The sequence below is a fragment of the Castor canadensis genome, chromosome 4 (genome assembly GCF_047511655.1).
Source record: "Castor canadensis chromosome 4, mCasCan1.hap1v2, whole genome shotgun sequence".
NCBI classification, from domain to species: Eukaryota; Metazoa; Chordata; class Mammalia; order Rodentia; family Castoridae; genus Castor; species Castor canadensis.
This window is the reverse complement of record NC_133389.1, coordinates 60,264,126-60,284,730: the sequence shown is the minus strand read 5'-3', so window position 1 is coordinate 60,284,730 and position 20,605 is coordinate 60,264,126. Positions and strand designations below refer to the sequence as shown.

The following is a 20,605-nucleotide window of genomic DNA, read 5'->3' as shown; positions in this document are numbered from 1 at the left end:
TTTGTAGTTTTAATTATGGCTGCCTTCAGACAGCTTAATGTTTGGGGAATTCATGTTGATGCATGTATGGTTTGTTCGTTCTCATTGTTGAACATTGCTTGGCCATTCTTTTGGTGACTTACCATAATTTATCCCTTCTATTCATGGTGAATATCTTGTTATTAGAAGTATTTAATGACTTGTCATTCAGTGTCACTCTGCTGCTAAACCCATCTTTCAGTGATTTACAGATATTATTTGATCCAGTCCTAGAATTTCTTATCTTTCCATACCTACCTTAAACGTAATAATCGTGGTTATTTTAAAGTCCTTGGCTGTTTGCTCCAATTTCTGTATCACTTATTAGTATATTTTGGTTTTAGGTCATCTCATCTTTTTCTTAGCATGCCTAGCAATTTCCAGTTGAGTGCCAGGCATTGTATATAAAAAGTGGTGGAACCTGTAAATGTTATAAATTGATACTATTTTCCTCTAGAGAGGGCTTTCTGTCTGCTCTGTAAGACAAATAAATTGTGAGTTCGATTCCCTTACTCCATACTCGGTGAATCTGAGTTACAGTTTCAGTGCGTTTCAGTCTGTCCCTGGCTGCTCCCTGCTCCTCAGTCATACCCTTCCAGGAATTAAAGTAAGAGCCTGTTGTGTTAAGTTCCACAGTATATTGAGTCTACAGTCCCAATCTTTGTTTTTGTAGTGCTGTGGGACTAGTATAAAACTCCACTTTCATTTGTAGGTGCTATGGCTTAGCTTTTCCATTCTGATCTTGGTGAGTATCAGAGTGCAACTGGTCATGTGACTGAGGGCTGTCAGGCTCAGGTTTTAACCCTGTATTCTAACAACATCACATAACTTCCATCACCATTCTTTACCCGTGCAAATATAATCAGGAAAATGTTGTGGCAAATCAACCATTTACCTCTCTGTGTTCTGCTTGTTTTCAGTATATTTATAGCTCTTTGATACTGTGATCAGTTTAGTTAACTTCACTTTTCTTGTTGTTGTTGGAGGAGGTACTGGTCTTCCACAAAGTATTGCCTCCTACTCAGATAGGCTCAACAGATGTTTAGTTGCAAAACTGGATGGCTTTTAGAAGCATATGTCATCACAGATCTGGTCTATGATTTTCATTTAAGATTTAACCACTATATTTGATTTAATAAATGAATGCAAAGCATCAGGGATTAAGGAATGACTACATATGGCCATTGGAAGAAAAACTTAAAAGTGATGGGTGATTTTAAAGGCATACTGTTAGAATCAATAAAAACAAAAGCAGCATTATATTTAGTTTGAAAATTCCTATTGGTTTTAGAGAAGCCATGAAACTCTTATATCCATATAATCAGTGTACTGTGAGAGCATTATTTTTATACCTAAAAGAGCAATAATTTTTGAGAGCCTTGATACCCTAAAAAGACAAATTTTGGAGAGACAGAGGTAAATCATTGTTGTTGCAGAAGAGGTCATCGTATGTGCTTTTAAAAGTGTAGCCAGGATTGTATGTTCCTTTCACTGTCTTTGGCCATATACAGAGGGGGCGTTTCAGAAATAAATTTCATGTGCTTATTTAGAGAAGAAAAAAAGACATAGCTGTCAATGGAGAATTAAATTTACATGGAAATATTGTAAGGAAATCAGCTTATATCTTTTTGTGGATCACAAAGAACTCTCCTTACCCACAAACAAATCAAATCTTCCACAAAGTAAAAGGTAGATCTGCTATATATGGCTTCCCTGTAGACATAAGTGCATTTCATCTAATCTACTAGTAACTGTAAGTCACTCTGTTATTTTAAATACCATTAGGAAGAAACAGTAATGCCAATAAAGACTTAACTTTTCTTTCTTTCTTTTTTTTTTTTTAGCACTAGTGGTTGAACACAGGGCTACTCACTTGGTAGACAAGGGCTCTACTTCTTGAGCCACACCCACAACTCTTTTTCTTTTGTTTTGTGCTAACTTTGCCTGGGCTTGAACTTCTCATTCTCCTTCCTCCTGAGTAGCTGAGATTGTAGGTGTGTACCACCATGCCTGGCTCCTTTCCTTGTCACTGATAGTGTATGTTTTATTGAAAGAACTCACCTTTACTTTTGAAATCATACGCTTTATTATTCATCCCTTGTACATACTTCGAATGAAAAAATATTAGTTTAATAAATTGGATGGGGTTTACACAAAACTTCATTACCTTCTGAGTCTGAGTACTGAACCACTTTGATTCAGAGCCCTCAGTGTCTGTGTTTCTGAACATAGTATTAGCCTGTGTGCTGTCAAGGGTGTTAATGTTGAAGCACTTCTTACATGAGTGTTTTAATTTGTCTCTGGGATTTCTTCCAAGCTGTTGTCCTGCATTCTGCATGTTTTGATGGTGTCATCAGATGGTTTCCCTGACAGCAGCTAGGACTCCTCCAACCCCATCTGGAAATGGTATGTTGACCAAAGGAGCAAAGGGTTAGATACAGCTGCTATGTCAAGCTGCCAGGGTAGGTGGTGGTAATTACAGAAGGACTGCTACTTGGTGGCAGCCGTACAATACCATCCTGATTTGAGATGCACTAAAATGTACAAAATGTGCTTTATCATCTATCAAATACACTTGCTTTGGAATATATTGTAGCTACTTAATATTTGGCTATTTTATGCATGATTTGTTCTTTATTTCTGGTCACAGATAATATTGTCTTCTTTCAGAACAAAATGGAGAGAAAGGACAAGTTTACTGCATTGCTTGACAGCAAAGCTCCTATGTGTAGGGCTGGCCCAGTCACCTTCATTCCTTTGTTATTCCTCATGTCTCTTTTTCAATATTCCAAAATATAACAAATATTTTCTTACAGTTTTCTAGTCTATAATTTCCTCCTGTATCTTCTTAATTGACCTCTAGAGCAGAAGTCACCTATTTTGTATTTGTGTCGTCTCTGGGGTATTACATTGCATAAAGTAGGAATGAACTTAAACACGTGTTATTCTTATGCTGAACAACTACAGATTTTACAGTTAAAAGAATTGCAATGCTAATAGCAGAAACTAGAGATGCTGCATAGAAAGAAACTTGAGTTTGCTTTACTGCAATATAAAATGTTTGTAATACAGATTTTAAATACAACTTTCAAAACATGCATACCATTGGAGAAAGAATCATGGCCCTGCAGGATGTATATATCCTGTTCTCTAGAGCCCGTGGAGGTGGAAATCCAGGCTTCTAATCAGATAGTCTTAAGATAGGCAGGTAATCCTATATTCTTGAAATTGATCCATATGATCACCTGGTTCCTTTAAATGTGAAAGAAGGAGGCAAAAGAGTCACTGGGTGATGTCTCTAGAGAAGACGTCACCGGCATACAAGATGTAGGGCAGGGCCATGAGCCAAGGGATGCTGGCAGCAGGCAGAGATCACAGAATCTGGAAAAGGCAAGAAACTCGATTCTCCTCTGGAGTCTGCAGAAAGGGACATAGCCTTGTTGACACCTTGATTTAGCCTTGTGAGACTCATGTAGGACTTTTGTTCCTCATGAATGTAAGATACTAAATTTGTATTGTTTTAAGCCACCAAATTTGTAGCAATTTGTTAAAACAGCAATAGGGAATTAGTACGTATACTACATAGCTCAGGAATTCCACTTTTAGGTATGGCCTAGGGGAAATGTACCGAACATACATTTCCACAAAAGAATTACATCAGACTATTAAAATAGCACTGTTGATGACACCCCAGGTCTGGAAATTTCCCAAGTACTCATCCGCAACATGCAATTAGATTTTGTCACCATAGATGCCATAACATGTTATAAAACACTAAGTTATTCCTGCCATACAACTGCACTCTGTGCCTGTGAGGCATTCTTTCTCCCACATCATTCCCAGTCTCTGCTGGTCTCTAGTACATTCTCCACTTCTTTGAAATCAATTGTAGCTTCCACATATAAGTGAGAGTATGTGGTATTTGTCTTTCTGGTCCATCCAGGTTTCTGCAAATGACAGGATTTTAATCTGTTTGTGGCTGAATAATAGTACAATGTGTATGCAGACCATGTTTCTTATCCTTTCATCTGTCAGTGGACACCCCAGGGTGTTTCCATGTTGGGTATTGTGAGTGGTGCTGCAGGAAACTTTGGAATGCAGGTATCTCTTCACCATATTGATTTCCTTTATTTTGGATGTACATCCAGTAGTGGCATTGCTAGATCATATGGTAGTTGTAGTTCTAGGTGTTTGAGGAACCGCTGCAGTATTTTCCATGATGGTGTCCCACCCATAGCATATGTGACTTTCCCTTTCCCTGTGTCCTTGCCACCATTGTTACATTTGTTTTTTTGCTAGCCATTCTAACTGGGTGAATAAGGTGATAGCTCATTGTGATTTTCACAATTAGTGCCATTGAGGATTTGTATATCTTCTTTTGAAAAAATCAGTGACTACATTTTGAAAAGAACTTCATGGAAATATAATTCAGAAACCTGTGATTCACACCTTTGAAGTGTACAATTTAATGTGTTTAGTGTAAGCACAGGGCTGGGCAGCCATCTCTGCAGTGTAACTTGAGACACTTTGTTTTCTCTAAGATACACTTCACTGCTGTGAGCAGCCATTACTGTGTCCCTCACCCTGTCCCTGGGAAGCAGTGGTCTGCTTCTTGTCTCCATGGCCACCTAACACAGATGCCTCTTCCAGCAGAATCACGTGTGTTTTTCTGTGCCAACTTCCACAAACACAGCTCTGCACTAGGTGTTGGCGTAACATTTCTTTTCATTGCTGAATCATATTCCATTGCGTTCATCCATTTCTCAGCTCATGAACTTTGGGGTGTTCTCACTCTCTGGCTGTTTGAATAATGCTGCTATGAATATTCAGCTGCTAGTTTTTGTGTGATCACATGCTTTCATTTTTCTAGAGTACATCTCTGGGAGTGGAATTGCTGGATCATTTCATTTAACATTTTGAGAAACAGCCAAACTGTATTTGAACTTAGCTGCACTATTTTACCCTCATACTAGCAGTGTACGAGGCTTCTATTTTCTCTGCATTCTTGTTTTTGTCTGCCTTTATTTTGCATTTTATTTGATATGCTTTTAAAAAAAATTTATGGGCAGTTCTGTGGTTTGAACTTAGGGCTTCATGCTTGTTAGTGGGCACTCTACTGCTTTTGCCCTTTTTTGTTTTAGATATTTTTCAGATAGGGTCTCCTGCTTTTTTTCTTGGGGCCAGCCTTGGACTATGATCCTCACACCTATGCCCCTTCTGTGTTGCTGGGATTATAGAAGTATACCATAATACCTGGTATATTCATTGGGATGGGGTCTTGCTGGCTTTTTGCTGGGGCTGGGCTTGAACTGCAATCCTCCCTATTTCTGCCTCTGGAGTAGTGCTACTATACCCAGCTCACTGTTTGTCTTTTGGATTATAGCTGTCTTAGTAGATGAAAAGTTCTATCTTTTTCTGTTTTTGATTACACTTCCTTAATGATTAATGATACTGAGTATGTTTTCATTTGCTTCTTGACCATTTATATATCTGTTTTAGAGAAATATCTGTTCAGATCTTTTGTCTGTCTTTGGGATCATCTTTACAGTACTGAGCTGTAAGAGTTGTTTTTATATTATTAATACAGGTCACTTAGATACATGATTTGCAATATTTTCTCCCTTCTGTGGGTTTTCCTTTCACTTTATTAATAATAACTTTGTAGCACATAATGTTTTAGTTTTGATTTGGATCACTTTGACTATTTCGTCTTTTGTTACTTAAAATTACAGTATCAGATATAAGAAAATGTTACCTAAATCAAGGGCCTTGAAGATTCACTCCTTTGTTTTCTTCAGTGGTTTTTGCTGTTACATTTAAAGTCAGTAATCTATTTTGCATGAAGTTTTGTACGTAAATAAGGGGGGAGGTCAGCCTCTCCCTGGGCAATTGGACACCCATTTGTTTTTTGTCAGCACATTTGTTGAGAAACTACTCTTTCCCAATGAATAGTTGTGATGCCCTTGTTAAAAATCAGTTGACCCTCGATGTGTGGGTTTGTTTTTGTACTCTTACCCTGTTTACTTGGTCTGTATGTCTTTCTTAATGCCAGCACCAAGCTTTCTCAACTCCTGCAGCTTTGCGGAGAGTTTAGAAACAAGGAAGCACGGCTGCCCCAACTTTGCTCCTCTGGATGGCTCACGTCTTCCATATGCATTTCAGGAGCCCTTTATCAGTTTCTGCAAGAAAATTTTATCAGTTTCTACTCAGAGTTTGGTTATGCTTGTGTCAAATCTGTGCAACATTTTAGGGAATGGTGTCACCTGAAATCTTCCAACTTATGAACGAGTAATCTAATCGTTATTTACTTATTTCTTCATGAGTTTCTTCTTTCAGTGCCTCACAGTTTTCACATTGTAATTGTTGCCCTTCTTTTGCTAAATTTATTCTTATTTTTCATATTATTATAAATAGAATCATTTTAAAATTTATTTTTGTATTGTTAATTGCTAGTGTTTGGAAATATAGTTGACTTTACCATGTTGATGTTGTATCCTGCAGCCTCACCAAACATTCTTCACGGGTTCCTTGGAGTTTTTGAAGTACCGGGTCATGCCATCAAAGAGATGATTTTTCTTTGTCCTTTCTTATCTGGATGCTTGATGCTTATTCTTTCTTTCTTTGTTTTCTTTTTTTTTTATTCTCTAGCTGAGCATTGAGGGTGTTAAATAGAAGTGATGAGACTAGATAACCATTTCTTTTATTTCTTTCTTTCTTTTTTTTTTGCAGCCCTGGGGTTTGAACTCAGGGCTTTGCACCTGCTAGGTAGGTGCTTTGCCACTTGAGCCACATCTCTATCCCTTTTTGCTCTGGTTGCTTTGGAAATAGGGTCTTGGCTTTTGCCTAGACCATCCTGGACCACAATCCTCATATTTCACACTTAAGGCCGTTGCTGGGAGGACAGGCATGCGTTTCCCCCTACATCAGCTTTTTACCATTGAGATGGGGTCTTAGGAAGTCTCTTTTGCCTGGAACTGCAATTCTTCTGATCTCAACCTTCCAGATAGTTAGGATTATTGGCATGACAACCTTGTCTTGATGTGACCTTTGGGGTGAAGTTTTCAGTTTTCTACCATTTAGTATGATTGTAGTTGAGGGTGTTTCATAAATTTGTATTTTTAAATCAGGTCTAGGAAATTTCCTTCAGTTACTATTATGGTTCTGTGTTTTTCATAAAAAGTTACTTTTCCAAAGCTTTTTCTCTGCCTGTTGATACAACATACGGTTTTGTCCATTATGCTCTTAATAAGCTGTATCATTTGAATTGATTTTCAAGGATTAAACTAACCTTGCATTCCAGTTAATGGTAATAACCTTTTATGTGTTGCCAGATTTACTTTTCTAGTGTTTGGTTGAGGTTTTTAGAGTCTTTATTTGTAAATGATAATTGGTGTGCGTTTTCTTGTTTTGGTTAATAGTAGATTATTAACTATTAACTATTTTGTTAATAGTTCAGGTTAATAGTAGATTGAACGAATGGGTTGTAAGTGTTCCTTCCTCTTCTATCTTTAGAAAAGTTTGTGGAGAATAGGGCCTGGGCTTTTCTCCACTGTGGATCTTGGCATGTATCCCCCAAGGATAAGGGGGAGCTACTGGACTATGAGAAGTATATGCCAAAAATTAGATTGGATAAGTGAAATGGACAAATGTCTATGAGGACAGAAACGACTGTCACTGCTTCAAGAACAAACAGGAAGTATGGGCCAGGTGTGGTGATACACACCTGTAATCTTAAGACCTGCAAGGTGGTGGCAGGATGCTTGTAAGTTTGAGGTCAGTCTGGGCTATACAGTGCATCATCTCTCTCTCAAAAAAGGGGAAAGTCTGAATATAACTCAACAAGTAAAGAGGTAGATGTAGTAATTAAAGTTTTAATTTTAAAATTTTTCAAAAAAATTTCTATATTGGTGAGTCCTAATTCCACCTCTTTTCTTCCTAATTTTTAGTAATTTGAATGCTCTTTCTTTTTTTCTCATATGACAGGCTTGTTATTTTATTTTATTTTTTTTATTCATATGTGCATACAATACTGGATCATTTCTCCCCCCTCCCCCGACCCCCTCCCTTACCACCCACCCCACCCCCTCCCTCTCCCCCCCACCCCCTCAATACCCTGCAGAAAAATTTTGCCCTTATCTCTAATTTTGTTGAAGGGAGAGTATAAGCAATAATAGGAAGGAACAAGGGTTTTTGCTGGTTGAGATAAGGATAGCTATACAGGGAGTTGACTCACATTGATTTCCTGTGCCTGTGTGTTACCTTCTAGGTTAATTCTTTTTGATCTCACCTTTTCTCTAGTTCCTGGTCCCCTTCTCCTGTTGGCCTCAGTTGCTTTAAGGTATCTGCTTTAGTTTCTCTGCGTTGAGGGCAACAAATGCTATCTAGTTTTTTAGGTGTCTTACCTATCCTCACCCCTCCCTTGTGTGCTCTCGCTTTTATCATGTGCTCATAGTCCAATCCCCTTGTTGTGTTTACCCTTGATCTAATGTCCACATATGAGGGAGAACATACGGTTTTTGGTCTTTTGGGCCAGGCTAACCTCACTCAGAATGATGTTCTCCAATTCCATCCATTTACCAGCAAATGATAACATTTCGTTCTTCTTCATGGCTGCATAAAATTCTGTTGTGTATAGATACCACATTTTCTTAATCCATTCGTCAGTGGTGGGGCATCTTGGCTGTTTCCATAACTTGGCTATTGTGAATAGTGCTGCAATAAACATGGATGTGCAGGTGCCTCTGGAGTAACCTGTGTCACAGTCTTTTGGGTATATCCCCAAGAGTGGTATTGCTGGATCATATGGTAGATCAATGTTTAGCTTTTTAAGTAGCCTCCAAATTTTTTTCCAGAGTGGTTGTACTAGTTTACATTCCCACCAGCAGTGTAAGAGGGTTCCTTTTTTCCCACATCTTCACCAACACCTTTTGTTGGTGGTGTTGCTAATGATGAATATTCTAACGGGTGAGGTGGAATCTTAGTGTGGTTTTAATTGGCATTTCCTTTATTGTTAGAGATGGTGGGCATTTTTTCATGTGTTGGCCATCTGAATTTCTTTGTTTGAGAAAGTTCTGTTTAGTTCACTTGACTGTTTCTTTATTGGTTCATTAGTTTTGGGAGAATTTAGTTTTTTAGGTTCCCTGTATATTCTGGTTATCAGTCCTTTGTCTGATGTATAGCTGGCAAATATTTTCTCCCACTCTGTGGGTGTTCTCTTCAGTTTAGAGACCATTTCTTTTGATGAACACAAGCGTTTTAGTTTTATGAGGTCCCGTTTATCTAACTCTTAGTTGCTGTGCTGCTGGGGTTTCGTTGAGAAAGTTCTTACCTATACCTATTAATTCCAGAGTATTTCCTACTCTTTCCTGTATCAACTTTAGAGTTTGTGGTCTGATATTAAGATCCTTGATCCATTTTGAGTTAATATTGGTATAGGGTGATATACATGGACCTAGTTTCAGTTTTTTGCAGACTGCTAACCAGTTTTCCCAGCAGTTTTTGTTGAAGAGGCTGTTATTTCTCCATCGTGTATTTTTAGCTCCTTTGTCAAAGACAAGTAGGTTATAGTTGTGTGGCTTCATATCTGGGTCCTCTATTCTGTTCCACTGGTCTTCATGTCTGTTTTTGTGTCAGTACCATACTGTTTTTATCGTTATTGCTTTGTAATATAGTTTGAAGTCAGGTTCGTGATACCTCCATCATTGTTCTTTTGAGTATTGCCTTGGCTATTCGTGGCTTCCGGTGTTTCCATATAAATTTCACGGTAGATTTTTCAATCTCTTTAATGAATGTCAGTGGTTTTTTCTGCATCTATTGAGATGATCAAGTGGTTTTTGTCTTTGCTTTTGTTAATGTGGTTTATTACGTTTATTGATTTTCATATGTTGAACCACCCCTGCATCCCTGGGTTGAAGCTTACTTGTTTGTGGTGAATAATCTTTTTGATGTGTTGTTGAATTCGGTTTGCCATTATTTTGTTGAGGATTTTTGCATGAATGTTCATTAAGGAGATTGGCCTATAGTTCTCCTTTTTGGAGGTGTCTTTGCCTGGTTTTGGGTAAGTGTAATACTGGCTTCATAATATGTGTTTTCCTTCCCTTTCTATTTTGTGGAACAGTTTAAGGAGGGTTGGTATCAATTCTTCCTTAAAGGTCTGATAGAATTCAGCAGAGAATCTATCAGGTCCTGAACTTTTCTTTTTGGGGAGATTCTTGATTGCTGCTTCAGTTTCATTTTGTGTTATAGATCTATTCAGGTGATTAATTTCCTCTTGGTTTAGTTTTGGATGATCATATGTATCTAGAAATCTGTCCATTTCTTTAAGCCACTTTGCCTCACTAACATAGAATATCAACTGGATGAATATACTTTAGCCTGGCAGCATTTTGAAGTAGGAGAAATCAGTGCAAAAATCAGACATTTCCATTCAATATTCTGATGTTAAATTCATTTGCAGTTCTATGCAATATCACAAGGGGAGCTGAAGTCTTCCTGCATGTGCATGTTGCTGGACATGCTTTGCCTCCTGGGAATATCCATCTCACTTCATAGTGGTTTACTGGTGTGCAGTAGATTTCTTGTTATTTGTGTGTGTTTCTTATTCACACAGTGGTATATAATTTGTCATTTTAACTGGGACATTTTGGGGAGTGAAAGGCAGTGGTGTTAACACTTACACATAGAAGGCAGAGGCCAGAGCTATCCTGGGCTACCCAGGGTGGTCAGCACTTACCTCTCTAAGATGTTTGGTCAAGCATCCTTATCGTCCACAAAGTACATGTGACAATGTGGGTGCTAACAGGTGATCAGTAAATGTTTGTAAAAGAATTACTAAATAGTACCTGTTTGTAGACAGCAAATTGTTTCTTGTTATTTATAGCCTCCCTTCATCTGAAGAAATGAAAATGCCCAGATGCCTTTTATGTAAAAATTGAATTTGTCTTCTTAACTGGAAGGGGCAGGAAGACAAATGTTTAGCAGTGTGCAAACTGAGAATTCTATGTGTGAAGGGAAATCAAATTGATGAAGATTATTCACTTGAAAAATTACACTGTCTCAAACTTTCTACAGAAATACAAATAATTTACCTGTCTTGTTTTTAACATTATGAAGTCTTTTTAAAGATGATTTTCTAATTAAAATCCCCTTGTCTATTACAGCTAGTGCGTGAGTTTTTTCACAAGGTCAAAGCCCACCTGGTATAGCTCAGCCCAGTCAACATTTACCTTTTCTTCCTCTGCATACTATGTTTATAATTTAGCATGTCTCTTTCTTGACTCTAAGAACTTTATGTTGCTTTAAAACTCAGCAAGAAGGCACACAGTTGATGTGACATTTGGGGCCTATGGGAGTGGGCCATGCACCATGGACAATCAGAATAAGCCATGTGTTTTGGCATTGTGCCAGGGACATCAAGTTAGGTTTCTGTGTAAGTGTCCTATTGTGTCGATTAGAGTATGTTCTAAGGATTAGCATCTAAGAGATGATACAAAACTTCTCTGTAAGTATGTCTTTCTGTGTGTCACTCTCTCAATTACCTGTCACCTTTGTATGTATCATTCATCTCCCATGTAGCATATTTCATGGCATTTTGTATTTGATTCTTCCGTTTGGCAGCAAATGTTATGTGGATTGTTAGGGACCTTTCGAATGTTTGCTTTATCATTTCTAACTCTAAATGGGATTAGCTTGTTACCACGTTATATTTTGAAATTATTCCTTGGTATAGAAACTCACTCTGTCCTTGATACACAATAATATAAATTTAGGCTTCCTTGTTGTTTGAAGTAAACTGGGGTTATTGAGCTGATGACCAGGGATTCACAAGGCTGAGCCCCTGGACGGTGAGGGGAGCATCAGCAGTAGATGATTTCTGTTTGTCTCTCCACAGCTGCTGTTCATTGTGAAAGGCAAGCAAGGCTTGTGCCTGGTGCTGTGTCACTTTGTTAAAGGCTCCAAGTCTAAGCTGTTCATTTGCATAGATATTCACAATATTACTTGGAGCTAGGCATGGTAAATTGTATTTACATCCTACAAAGCATAGTGTTATTGAATTCGGTAGGTAAGTGCCTGTCTTAAGAACGTAAATATTATCTTACTAGAAGCAAATAGATATGAGTAATTGGTGTTTTATTTTTTGTTTTTTGCAAGTTAAGGAAGAAAAGACAGGAGTTGAACCTGCTCACTATAGGCATACAGCATTCTAGAAGGAGTAAGGCATGATCAAGCACTGATGGCCAAAAAACAGTCATTGAGAGTCTGCTGTGGGCCAGGTACAATTTAAATAATGGAAAATAAGGATCAATAACTCGCAGTCTTTGTGATTAGGATGCTTATTGTCGCATAAGGGAAGACATATCTGCTAATATAAACATAACATGCAGTGCTAAATATTATGTCACACGCATGCAGAAGGACTACAGGTTGTAGATACCCATGGCTTATTGGGAGTAAGAGGTCGGCAAGAAAAGTTTTTCTGAGGGAATTGGTGTCTCCTTAGTTGACTCATGAAGTCTGAGTAAGTAGATAACAGATGTTCAGGGAATCAGGAAAGATTCAGAAGCTAAGGTCAGCAAAATATGGGGCTGAAAAGGAGCAGGCATGTTGTGTTGCAAAGAACTGTGAGACCTTTGTAGTAAATGGAACATAAAATTGGAGTGGTTAGAGTTTGTAGTAGAGGAAGAAGATAAATGCAAAAAATGTTTAGTTGATTTAAAATCATCCAAACTGGTGATGGTATGTGGGGGCTTGATATAAAGGATGAAATGATACTAATTCCTGGTCACTTGCTCAGGCAAAGTCAGAGCTGCCATAGCCCCAAAGAAGTAATTGTTTGAATTAGAAAAAGACATTTTCTTCTGGTACAACCCTGAAGCAGGGGGAACAGTATATATAGAGTGCAGGTGGATTTCAGCTTCCACTTGTCCCTTGGCCCAGTGCTGTTGGACAGTGTCCAGTCTGAACAACTGAAAGGGCAGCTATGGGCAAGTAGGAGCCAGTCATCAGTGCAAATACAAAGAGAGAGGAGATCTCGGAGACTGAGATGGGGAAATGCTGAGCTCAGTTGTGAGAATGTTACATTAATACTGTTTGGAGGGTTATTGTTTAGGTGGATATAACAATGAAGAGTTTGGATATGTGATTCTAAAGCAATGGGGACTATAGATGATTTAGGGCTAATAAAAAGTTTTAAAAACAACTGTGTGTCAGTTGTTAAATTTTTTCAAAGTGAATGGCTTTTTGAGTTATAGTTCCAGTGGTACTCATATGTGGTTCTCTAAAAATGGTTGCCTGACTCTATAAATATCTCATTCTAAATCACTTTTTGAAGAAGGTTGAGCATCCTATTAATACACTAAAGAACAGTCATAATAAATTGGATTGGTAAATTTTTTTTCTTATGTTTTTGTTTCAGATTGCTGTACTATGCCTTGCATGACTAAGAGTTTTTACAAATAATCCCTTTGCCTTGACACTCGTGGGCAGTCAGACTGTGTGAGTACAGAGGCTGGTCAAAGGGATGGCTGGGTCACCTCAGCAAAAAAAATAAATATTTTATCACAGATACGACTACAAATAATAATAACTTATTTTCTTTGTGATGTAAATTCTAGATGACTATGCAACTCATCTCTTTTCCTATTATTTTATTATTTAAGTGGTTTTAAAACCAATAGTGAAATTTTTATCAACCACCAGTTATAAGAAGTATAAGGGGAAGCATATATATTAGTTATTTTTTCTGTTACTATAATGAAATACCTGAATCTGGGAACTTATTTTAAACAAAGGTTTATTTAGCCCACAGTTCTGAAGGTGTGTGGTATAAGTATCAGCTTGGCTCTGGTTTAGGACTTCATGACAGGTAGCATCATAATGGTGGGAGTGCATATGTTGGCGAGAGTTTACGTAGCAGGACAGGAAGCCAGTGTGCCCAAGGAGTGTCAGGCTGTTCTCTTGTAACAACTCCTTTCTTGAGACGTACCTGGGGTCCCATGAGAGCTGTTAATTCCTTTCCAAGGCAGTGCCTCCAATGACCCCATTCCACAGGCTCTGCTTTTTAAAGATCCCACCATTGCTCACATTGCCACACAGGTGACTAAGCTTTCAGTGCTGAACCCTTGAGGGATACATGCAAATCTTAACCAACCACAGAAGCACGCTTTTGATTTGCTTCTTTAATTCTGATGGGGAAGAACACTCCCCACCCCCTAACTTTTCCTATGTAATTGTTTTGCAGAAAAACGCTATTAAGGAGTGCTGGCGTGGCAATGAAACAGCCCAACAGGAAGAGGAAGCTAAGCATGGATACCAAAGAGCACCTGAGTCAGGATGGATACTTGGTAAGATGCCAGCCCCTAGACGACTCCCCCAGTTCATAAGCACTGTCGACATTCACAGTAGACCATAACTGATGGCAGTTTTTAGTCACCCCTACCTGCTTGCTTAGGGTTGAGTTTTGCCCGTACTGTTAGAGAATATAAGTGTCATTAAATTCTGGTATGTTTTAGAATGTAATCTTTAATCTGTTTTTAACTGATACATAAAGCATAAAAACTACTGGGGTACCATGTAATGTTTATATATGTATATATTGTTTAATACTTAAGTCCGGTTAAGCATATTTATCATAACAAACATTTGTGTGGAGGGGTGTGGATTCAAGTATGATTTATTTGATATATTGTAAGAACTTTTGTAAGTGTCATAATATACTTCCAGCACAACAATGAAAAAATTATTAAAAAAAAAGAAAAGGAATGGTGATTGGGAAATACAGAGTTTTGTATTAGGGTTCTCCAGGGAAACAGAACCAACACAATCTCCAGCTGTCTGTCTATCTTTCTGTCTTTTTTCCTGTCTATCTAGAGAATTATATCAAGGAATTGATTGACAAAGTCAAGGGGACCAACAAGTCTGAAATGTTTAGAGCAGGCTAGATGCCCAGGAAAGAGTTGATGTTGCAGACTTGAGTCCCAGGTCAGTCTGGAGAAGTATTTCCTTCTTTTTCAGGAACCTCACTGTTTTTCTTAAGGCCTTGAACTGATCGAATGAGACCCACCATATCATGTAGAGTAACCTGCTTTTCTCAAAGTCTACTGATTTCAGTGTTAATCACACCTAAAAATACTTTCACAGCAACAAGTAGTCACCTAGAAGATACAGTGTTTATCACACCTGTGCTGTTTCCCTTGACATACCCTCATTTATTAGGGTATGGGTTTCAGGTTCTTCATGTTGTTTGTGGTTGTACATTTATACATTATACTTGGCATTTTGTGGTTCAGTGTTGTGTGATGAACCCCAGGCATTAAGTGAGACATCTCAAGCAGTGGTCTGGTGTGAGTTTGGTTTCAAGATGTTAAATACAGATTGATGTAAAGCTCCAGAGTCATGTCCTTGGGATCAGCCTTTCTGGGAAGTGGGGCGTAATTCCTTGGGTGCAGGTTGGTTGTACTTTTAGAAGTTCCAGGAGTGTTAGTACCCTGGCAAAGAGTTCGCTGTTGAGAGGGTGCCTTGGCCAGTCTTGGGCAGATGTGTACCTGTCTGAGGATGTGTTCGGATTACTCTTCTTAGCATCTTTGGTTTGTTGTGTCATGCCTTGTGAACACAAAGTATGTGCAAACTCTGGATTTGATGGACTCAGTTTTTCCTGGGTCATGGTTCTGCAGATATTGTCCTCAGATCATCAGCAACAGGATCCCCTGGGGAGCGTGTTAGAAGTACTGATTTCTTAACTCCAGTGGAGAGCTACTGAATCAAGTGCTCTGGGGGTGAAGGCTAGCAATATTTTAAACTAAAGATTTTGACAGAATTTTAACAATTCTATGTCTGCAATGTTTGAGAATGTGTCCTAGGAAAATAGCTAGAAGTGTCTGACCTGCTAATGATCCTGTAAAGTTAATCAGTATTTGCTACTGCATTCTTCTTAAAGTTAAGAAGTTTAAAATTTGAGGCTTCCTTCTCCCATTTAAACATAATTTCTTCTTTGTTATGAGTATCATTTCTCTCTCTTCCCCACTCCCCCAACCCTTGTACTGGGGCTTTGAACTCAGACTTCTACCACTTGAGTCATGTCCCCGCCATTTTTGTTTTAGTGATTTCTCAGCTGATCTCATGCTTTTCTCCAGGTTGGCCTCAGACTGTGATCTTCTAACCTCTGTCTCTGGTGAAGCTGGAATTACAGATGTGTACCACCATGACTGGCTGGTTCTTTGAGATAGAGTCTCATTACATTTTTGCCAGGACTTGCCTCAAAACTGCGATCCTCCTATCTCTGCCTCCCAAGTAGCTGGGATTACAGCTGTAAGCTACCATTCTTAGCCTGAGTGTTGTTTTGAAGAGCTGATAGAATCAATATTTATTCTTGGTACTCAGTCATCTTACTCTGCAGCTTTAAAATTTAACCTTCTGTGTCTTCTGCATAAGCAATATCCCAATTTTCTTTTAAAGCCAATTCAGTTTCTAACTTAATTCTGATATATTTATCACTATTTCTACTTCACATGGGGATTTTCCCATTTGTGAACTGCTTTACATTGACATAGGTATGGGTTTAGCATGGGGCCTCACATGGCTGATTTCTGAATGTATCTATTAAGTGGTGTTCATGGTGTTTAATGGTTCTTCATGAAAATGGATTTCTTTGATTAACAGTAAGAAAGTGGTTTTTCAAAAGGCTATATTTAAGTTTCGAGATGTGTGGAACATGCCATTATTTTAATAGATACCCACATTGGATAATTTAAAAGGTTGCTCATTAAAGTGAATTCCACATTACGCTGTCAGTTTTTTTCGCCAGTTGGCATGTCAGTTGTCATGCCAGTTGTCATGTCAGTTGTCATTAGTTGGGTCTCTAACAATTTAATACAGTTAGCTAGTTTACATCTGTGCTTGGATTTTGCTAGATTTCCTTGAAATATCAATAAAAATTTTTATGTATTAGTCTTCTGATTTTGTAGATGGCATTTCATGTCCACCAGGTAAAACCTCATTGGCAAATTAAGTTCATAAAGCGTGAAGCAGACACACAGTATGTAACCATCTGCCCTTAGACAGTGATTTCACATCTTGGTCTCCCAATAATGCTGTCAATGAATATCCTCCTGGATTAATGTTTTCTATGTCTTTTTATATGGAAGTTATGGAAGTTAAAAATGACTCATGTTTACTTTTCAATATATAGGCATATGATTAGAAATCAAACAGTATTGACAGGTATTAAAATAAGACTGAAATTTTCCAGCATACCCCCTCTCACATACTGTAACTCCCCAAATATTTTCCTAAAGGTGTGACTATTGTTCATAGTTTTCTGTGTGTCTGTAAGAAGCAAAACAAAGATAAAACCCAATGTTCTTTATATACATATATACATGTGTCACATGTACATACATGCATCTCAAATGGACTTATATTCTATTTGTTGTGTACCTTGGTTTTGTAATTATCATATATGTCTTGGAGATTCAGGGATTGCTATTCTTTCTAATGGTGCATAGTATTCATTCTGTGAGTGTACCACAGTTTATTTAACAGTGCTATAATGTAAACATTGAAGTTTTTCTTTCTGTTACACACTATGTTACAACCAGTGTGCTTACTCATGTATCTTTTTGATTATAAATACTTTGGCAGTTGATTCATAGATAAAAATCTTGCTAAATGTACATATTAAAAGTATGTGCATTTAAAATTTTGATCAGTATTTTAACATCATGGTCTAGAGAGGTCATCCAAATCTTCTTGGCAGTATCTGACATGGTGTCTCTTTTCCTTTGGTTATATTACCTGTCTTGTATCTTCACTTGCTTGATTCTCCTGGGAGGGTGAGCTTGTGTTTCTGGTGCTGGTCTCCATAGTGCTACTACAGAGTTAAAGAGTTTGAATTTCTCTGCTCCTTTGAGATTCCTTGGCTTACTATATCTTTTCACATTATCCAACACAAAGGTCAGTGTCATTTTGGGTGCCCTTTGCTAGCTTTTGCCACCTACCACCTCTAGACTTGTCTAGAATAGTGTGGGCACATGGTAATTGGGGAGACTAAGCATTTTTTTCCAAAGTGATTTTATAGATGTTTGGTGTATATGTGGGTGTTCTGGGCACAGAACCCTTAAACAATATGCAGTCTGTAAAGTTTCAAATTTCCCACATAAAAATGCAAGTTTCACAAGTAGAAACCGTATAAGAATAAAATATTGAGCCTCTAATTGTTTATATAAAATATTTGATACTGAGTAAATGTTAGTTCCTATTCTTCTCCCTCTGAACCTCTTAAAATCAGCAAATCTATATTTAAATATTGAGTTGTGAACTTTGGGAGGTAGAAACAATGTGACACATTTTTTAGTCTCTAAAGATTTTCAAATCTTGTTGAATAAAAGAAAACTCACTTTGTAGAGTAATGCAGTACAACTAAGTAACTACAGAGCACATTGGTTTTCAAAAGTATTGTCATCTTTCAGAGAAAGGTTCAGTCACTGGGGCCTGGAGTCTGACCTTGAGGGATGAGGCATATATCTAGGAGCCCTTGGTAGTGCTTTTTTACTTTGTTGTAACAAGTGACATTGAAATCTATTTTGGCCCTGAGATAATATAACTTATTCACATGTTAACACCTAGGTGTTTTTTAACCTTGAGATACTAGAAAGTTGAGGGGTCAGATTGGTGATTGTCTGGACCATAAAGGCAGCTTGGGCAAAGGTGTGAAGTTGGAAGTGAACACGATATGTGTGATGTGTGGCTGGATTTTAATGACTTGTCTGATTGCAGCAGGTGTTGTTTTGGCAGCGTGGTAGCATGACCATGTGGCTGGGGTCAGAATATTTAGATTTTAGTCTCTGGCTCTGCTGCTTATTATTAGCTCTGTGACTAAGGACATATCACTTTGCCAGGCTGGGCTCAGTTTCTTGGTAGAACAAGAGTCTTAGAGGAGAAGATCCTTGAGGCTCTTTCCACTTCAGTAAGTCTAAGGTTTGGTGCACAACTGTTAAGATGACTGGGTTAGATCTGGGTGGTCGCTCTTAGTGTGTCTTGATGACACAGCAGAGGAAACTCTATTTGATACAGGGGCCATTGGTCTTGAATGAATGACAGCAAGGAGCCATGGTTGATCTCAGCTTTGACGGAGTATAGTGAAATTGCTTTTGTAACATCCTTACATAGATAGAGAGAAACTGTTTAGGGTAAGATTATTTTAGTTTCTTATTATTCAATAGTACTTAGTTCTATATCATTTCAGTACTGTGTATGAGACTGGTATCATTTTGCAACAGCCAGTTGTGTTATTTATAGATGGAGGAGCTACAGAAAGGTGGTGTAGATTTGAAAGAAAGGCCAGTGTAGTTTTGTTACCCTTTGTATTTTTTTTTATATGCCTTAGTAAGTCCTATAGAGAGTCATTCAGAGATGTTAGCTATATTTGCAAGTATTTGAACAAAATTGAAGCATTTTATTCTCTCGGATGACATCCAAATTTCAATAGGGCAATGGGGAAAAACATCTCACAAATTCATGCCTTTTTATCTGAAAGGTAATTTCATTTATTTTCAGTTAATATTCCACATTGAATCAGAACAAAAAAGTTTGAAAAAGTAGACTTGAACCAACAGATAAAAATTAGTGATTTGGTTCTGGGATTATTCAACAGGATTACAGTGTTTCTTAGGTTTCATGAAGCCATGTTTTGTCCTCAGAACAGGTGTCAGGTTCCTTTGGAGTAAGGCCAGCAGGGTCTTAGAACTCTTCCAGTGTTCCAGAGACTTTTTTCTGCCAGGGGAAAAAGTGAGAGGTGCATCATAGGCACATCAGTAGCTGAAAATCCATTGTTTTGCTTCTTTGATTGAAATTCAAATGCACACGAACAGTGATTAATTAGAAAACATTACTGCAACTTCTCTTGGAAGCACACGTGTCCAGTGTCATCAGAAGGGAACAGCACATCCAGCCTTTTGGGTTCTTTTCCCACCTCCTAATCCTCCTTTCTAAAATGATGGTTTTTAAATTGGTTTGTGGAAATGTACCACAGCAAAGATTTATTTTACGTTCCTTCAACCATTATCACCTTTTTCTTTGGAACATTTTTTTTTTTCTGTAAAGCATTTTCAGTTTTTAGAACTAAAGTTTGAGACCTGGAAAATCACAGTAATGGTTTTATTTTTTTCAAGTCATGCTGATTTCTTTAAGTCTTCTTTTTGGCAGGATAATGTAGAGTGCTTATTTTTGCTTTTGTCTTTTTAAATTCATTCTCTATCATTGGTAGCACTATAGATTTATTGACTTTATGAAATAATTAGCCCAATAATTAGCCCAAAAGGAAACAGAGAATATTTGGAAAACATTTAGTCCAATTCTTGTTAAAATATAAGGCCAGTGGGCAGAAATCATTTGTTTAGACTTAAATAGCTCTTTATAGTGGGCTAGGGATTTTACCTTAGGTCACCTGGCCCCACATTTCACATGGTTGGTCATACGATGTTAAATAGTTTGTTATTTGCAGTATTGTTTAATAATAAAGTCAATATGTTGCAAGAAAAGTGTAAATTAATTCTGATATTAAAAATTATCATTTTTGTGTGTGCATGTATGT

At 37.8% G+C, this 20,605-nt stretch overlaps 1 protein-coding gene across 3 annotated transcripts in view; it reads left to right on the top strand.

Moving 5' to 3' along the window:
• Positions 1 to 20,605, top strand: part of L3mbtl4 (L3MBTL histone methyl-lysine binding protein 4) — a 469,587-nt gene that overhangs the window by 78,559 nt on the left and 370,423 nt on the right. Inside the window, exons 1-2 of one of the 3 annotated variants that reach the window (XM_074070309.1) lie at positions 13,431 to 13,512; positions 14,258 to 14,360. In XM_074070309.1, the coding sequence (XP_073926410.1) occupies positions 14,289 to 14,360 (72 nt within the window). In that variant the 5' untranslated portion in view covers positions 13,431 to 13,512; positions 14,258 to 14,288. Of the gene's footprint in view, positions 1 to 13,430; positions 13,513 to 14,257; positions 14,361 to 20,605 lie in introns of those variants that run through there. The other 2 variants (XM_074070308.1, XM_074070310.1) reach the window with 2 other exon arrangements.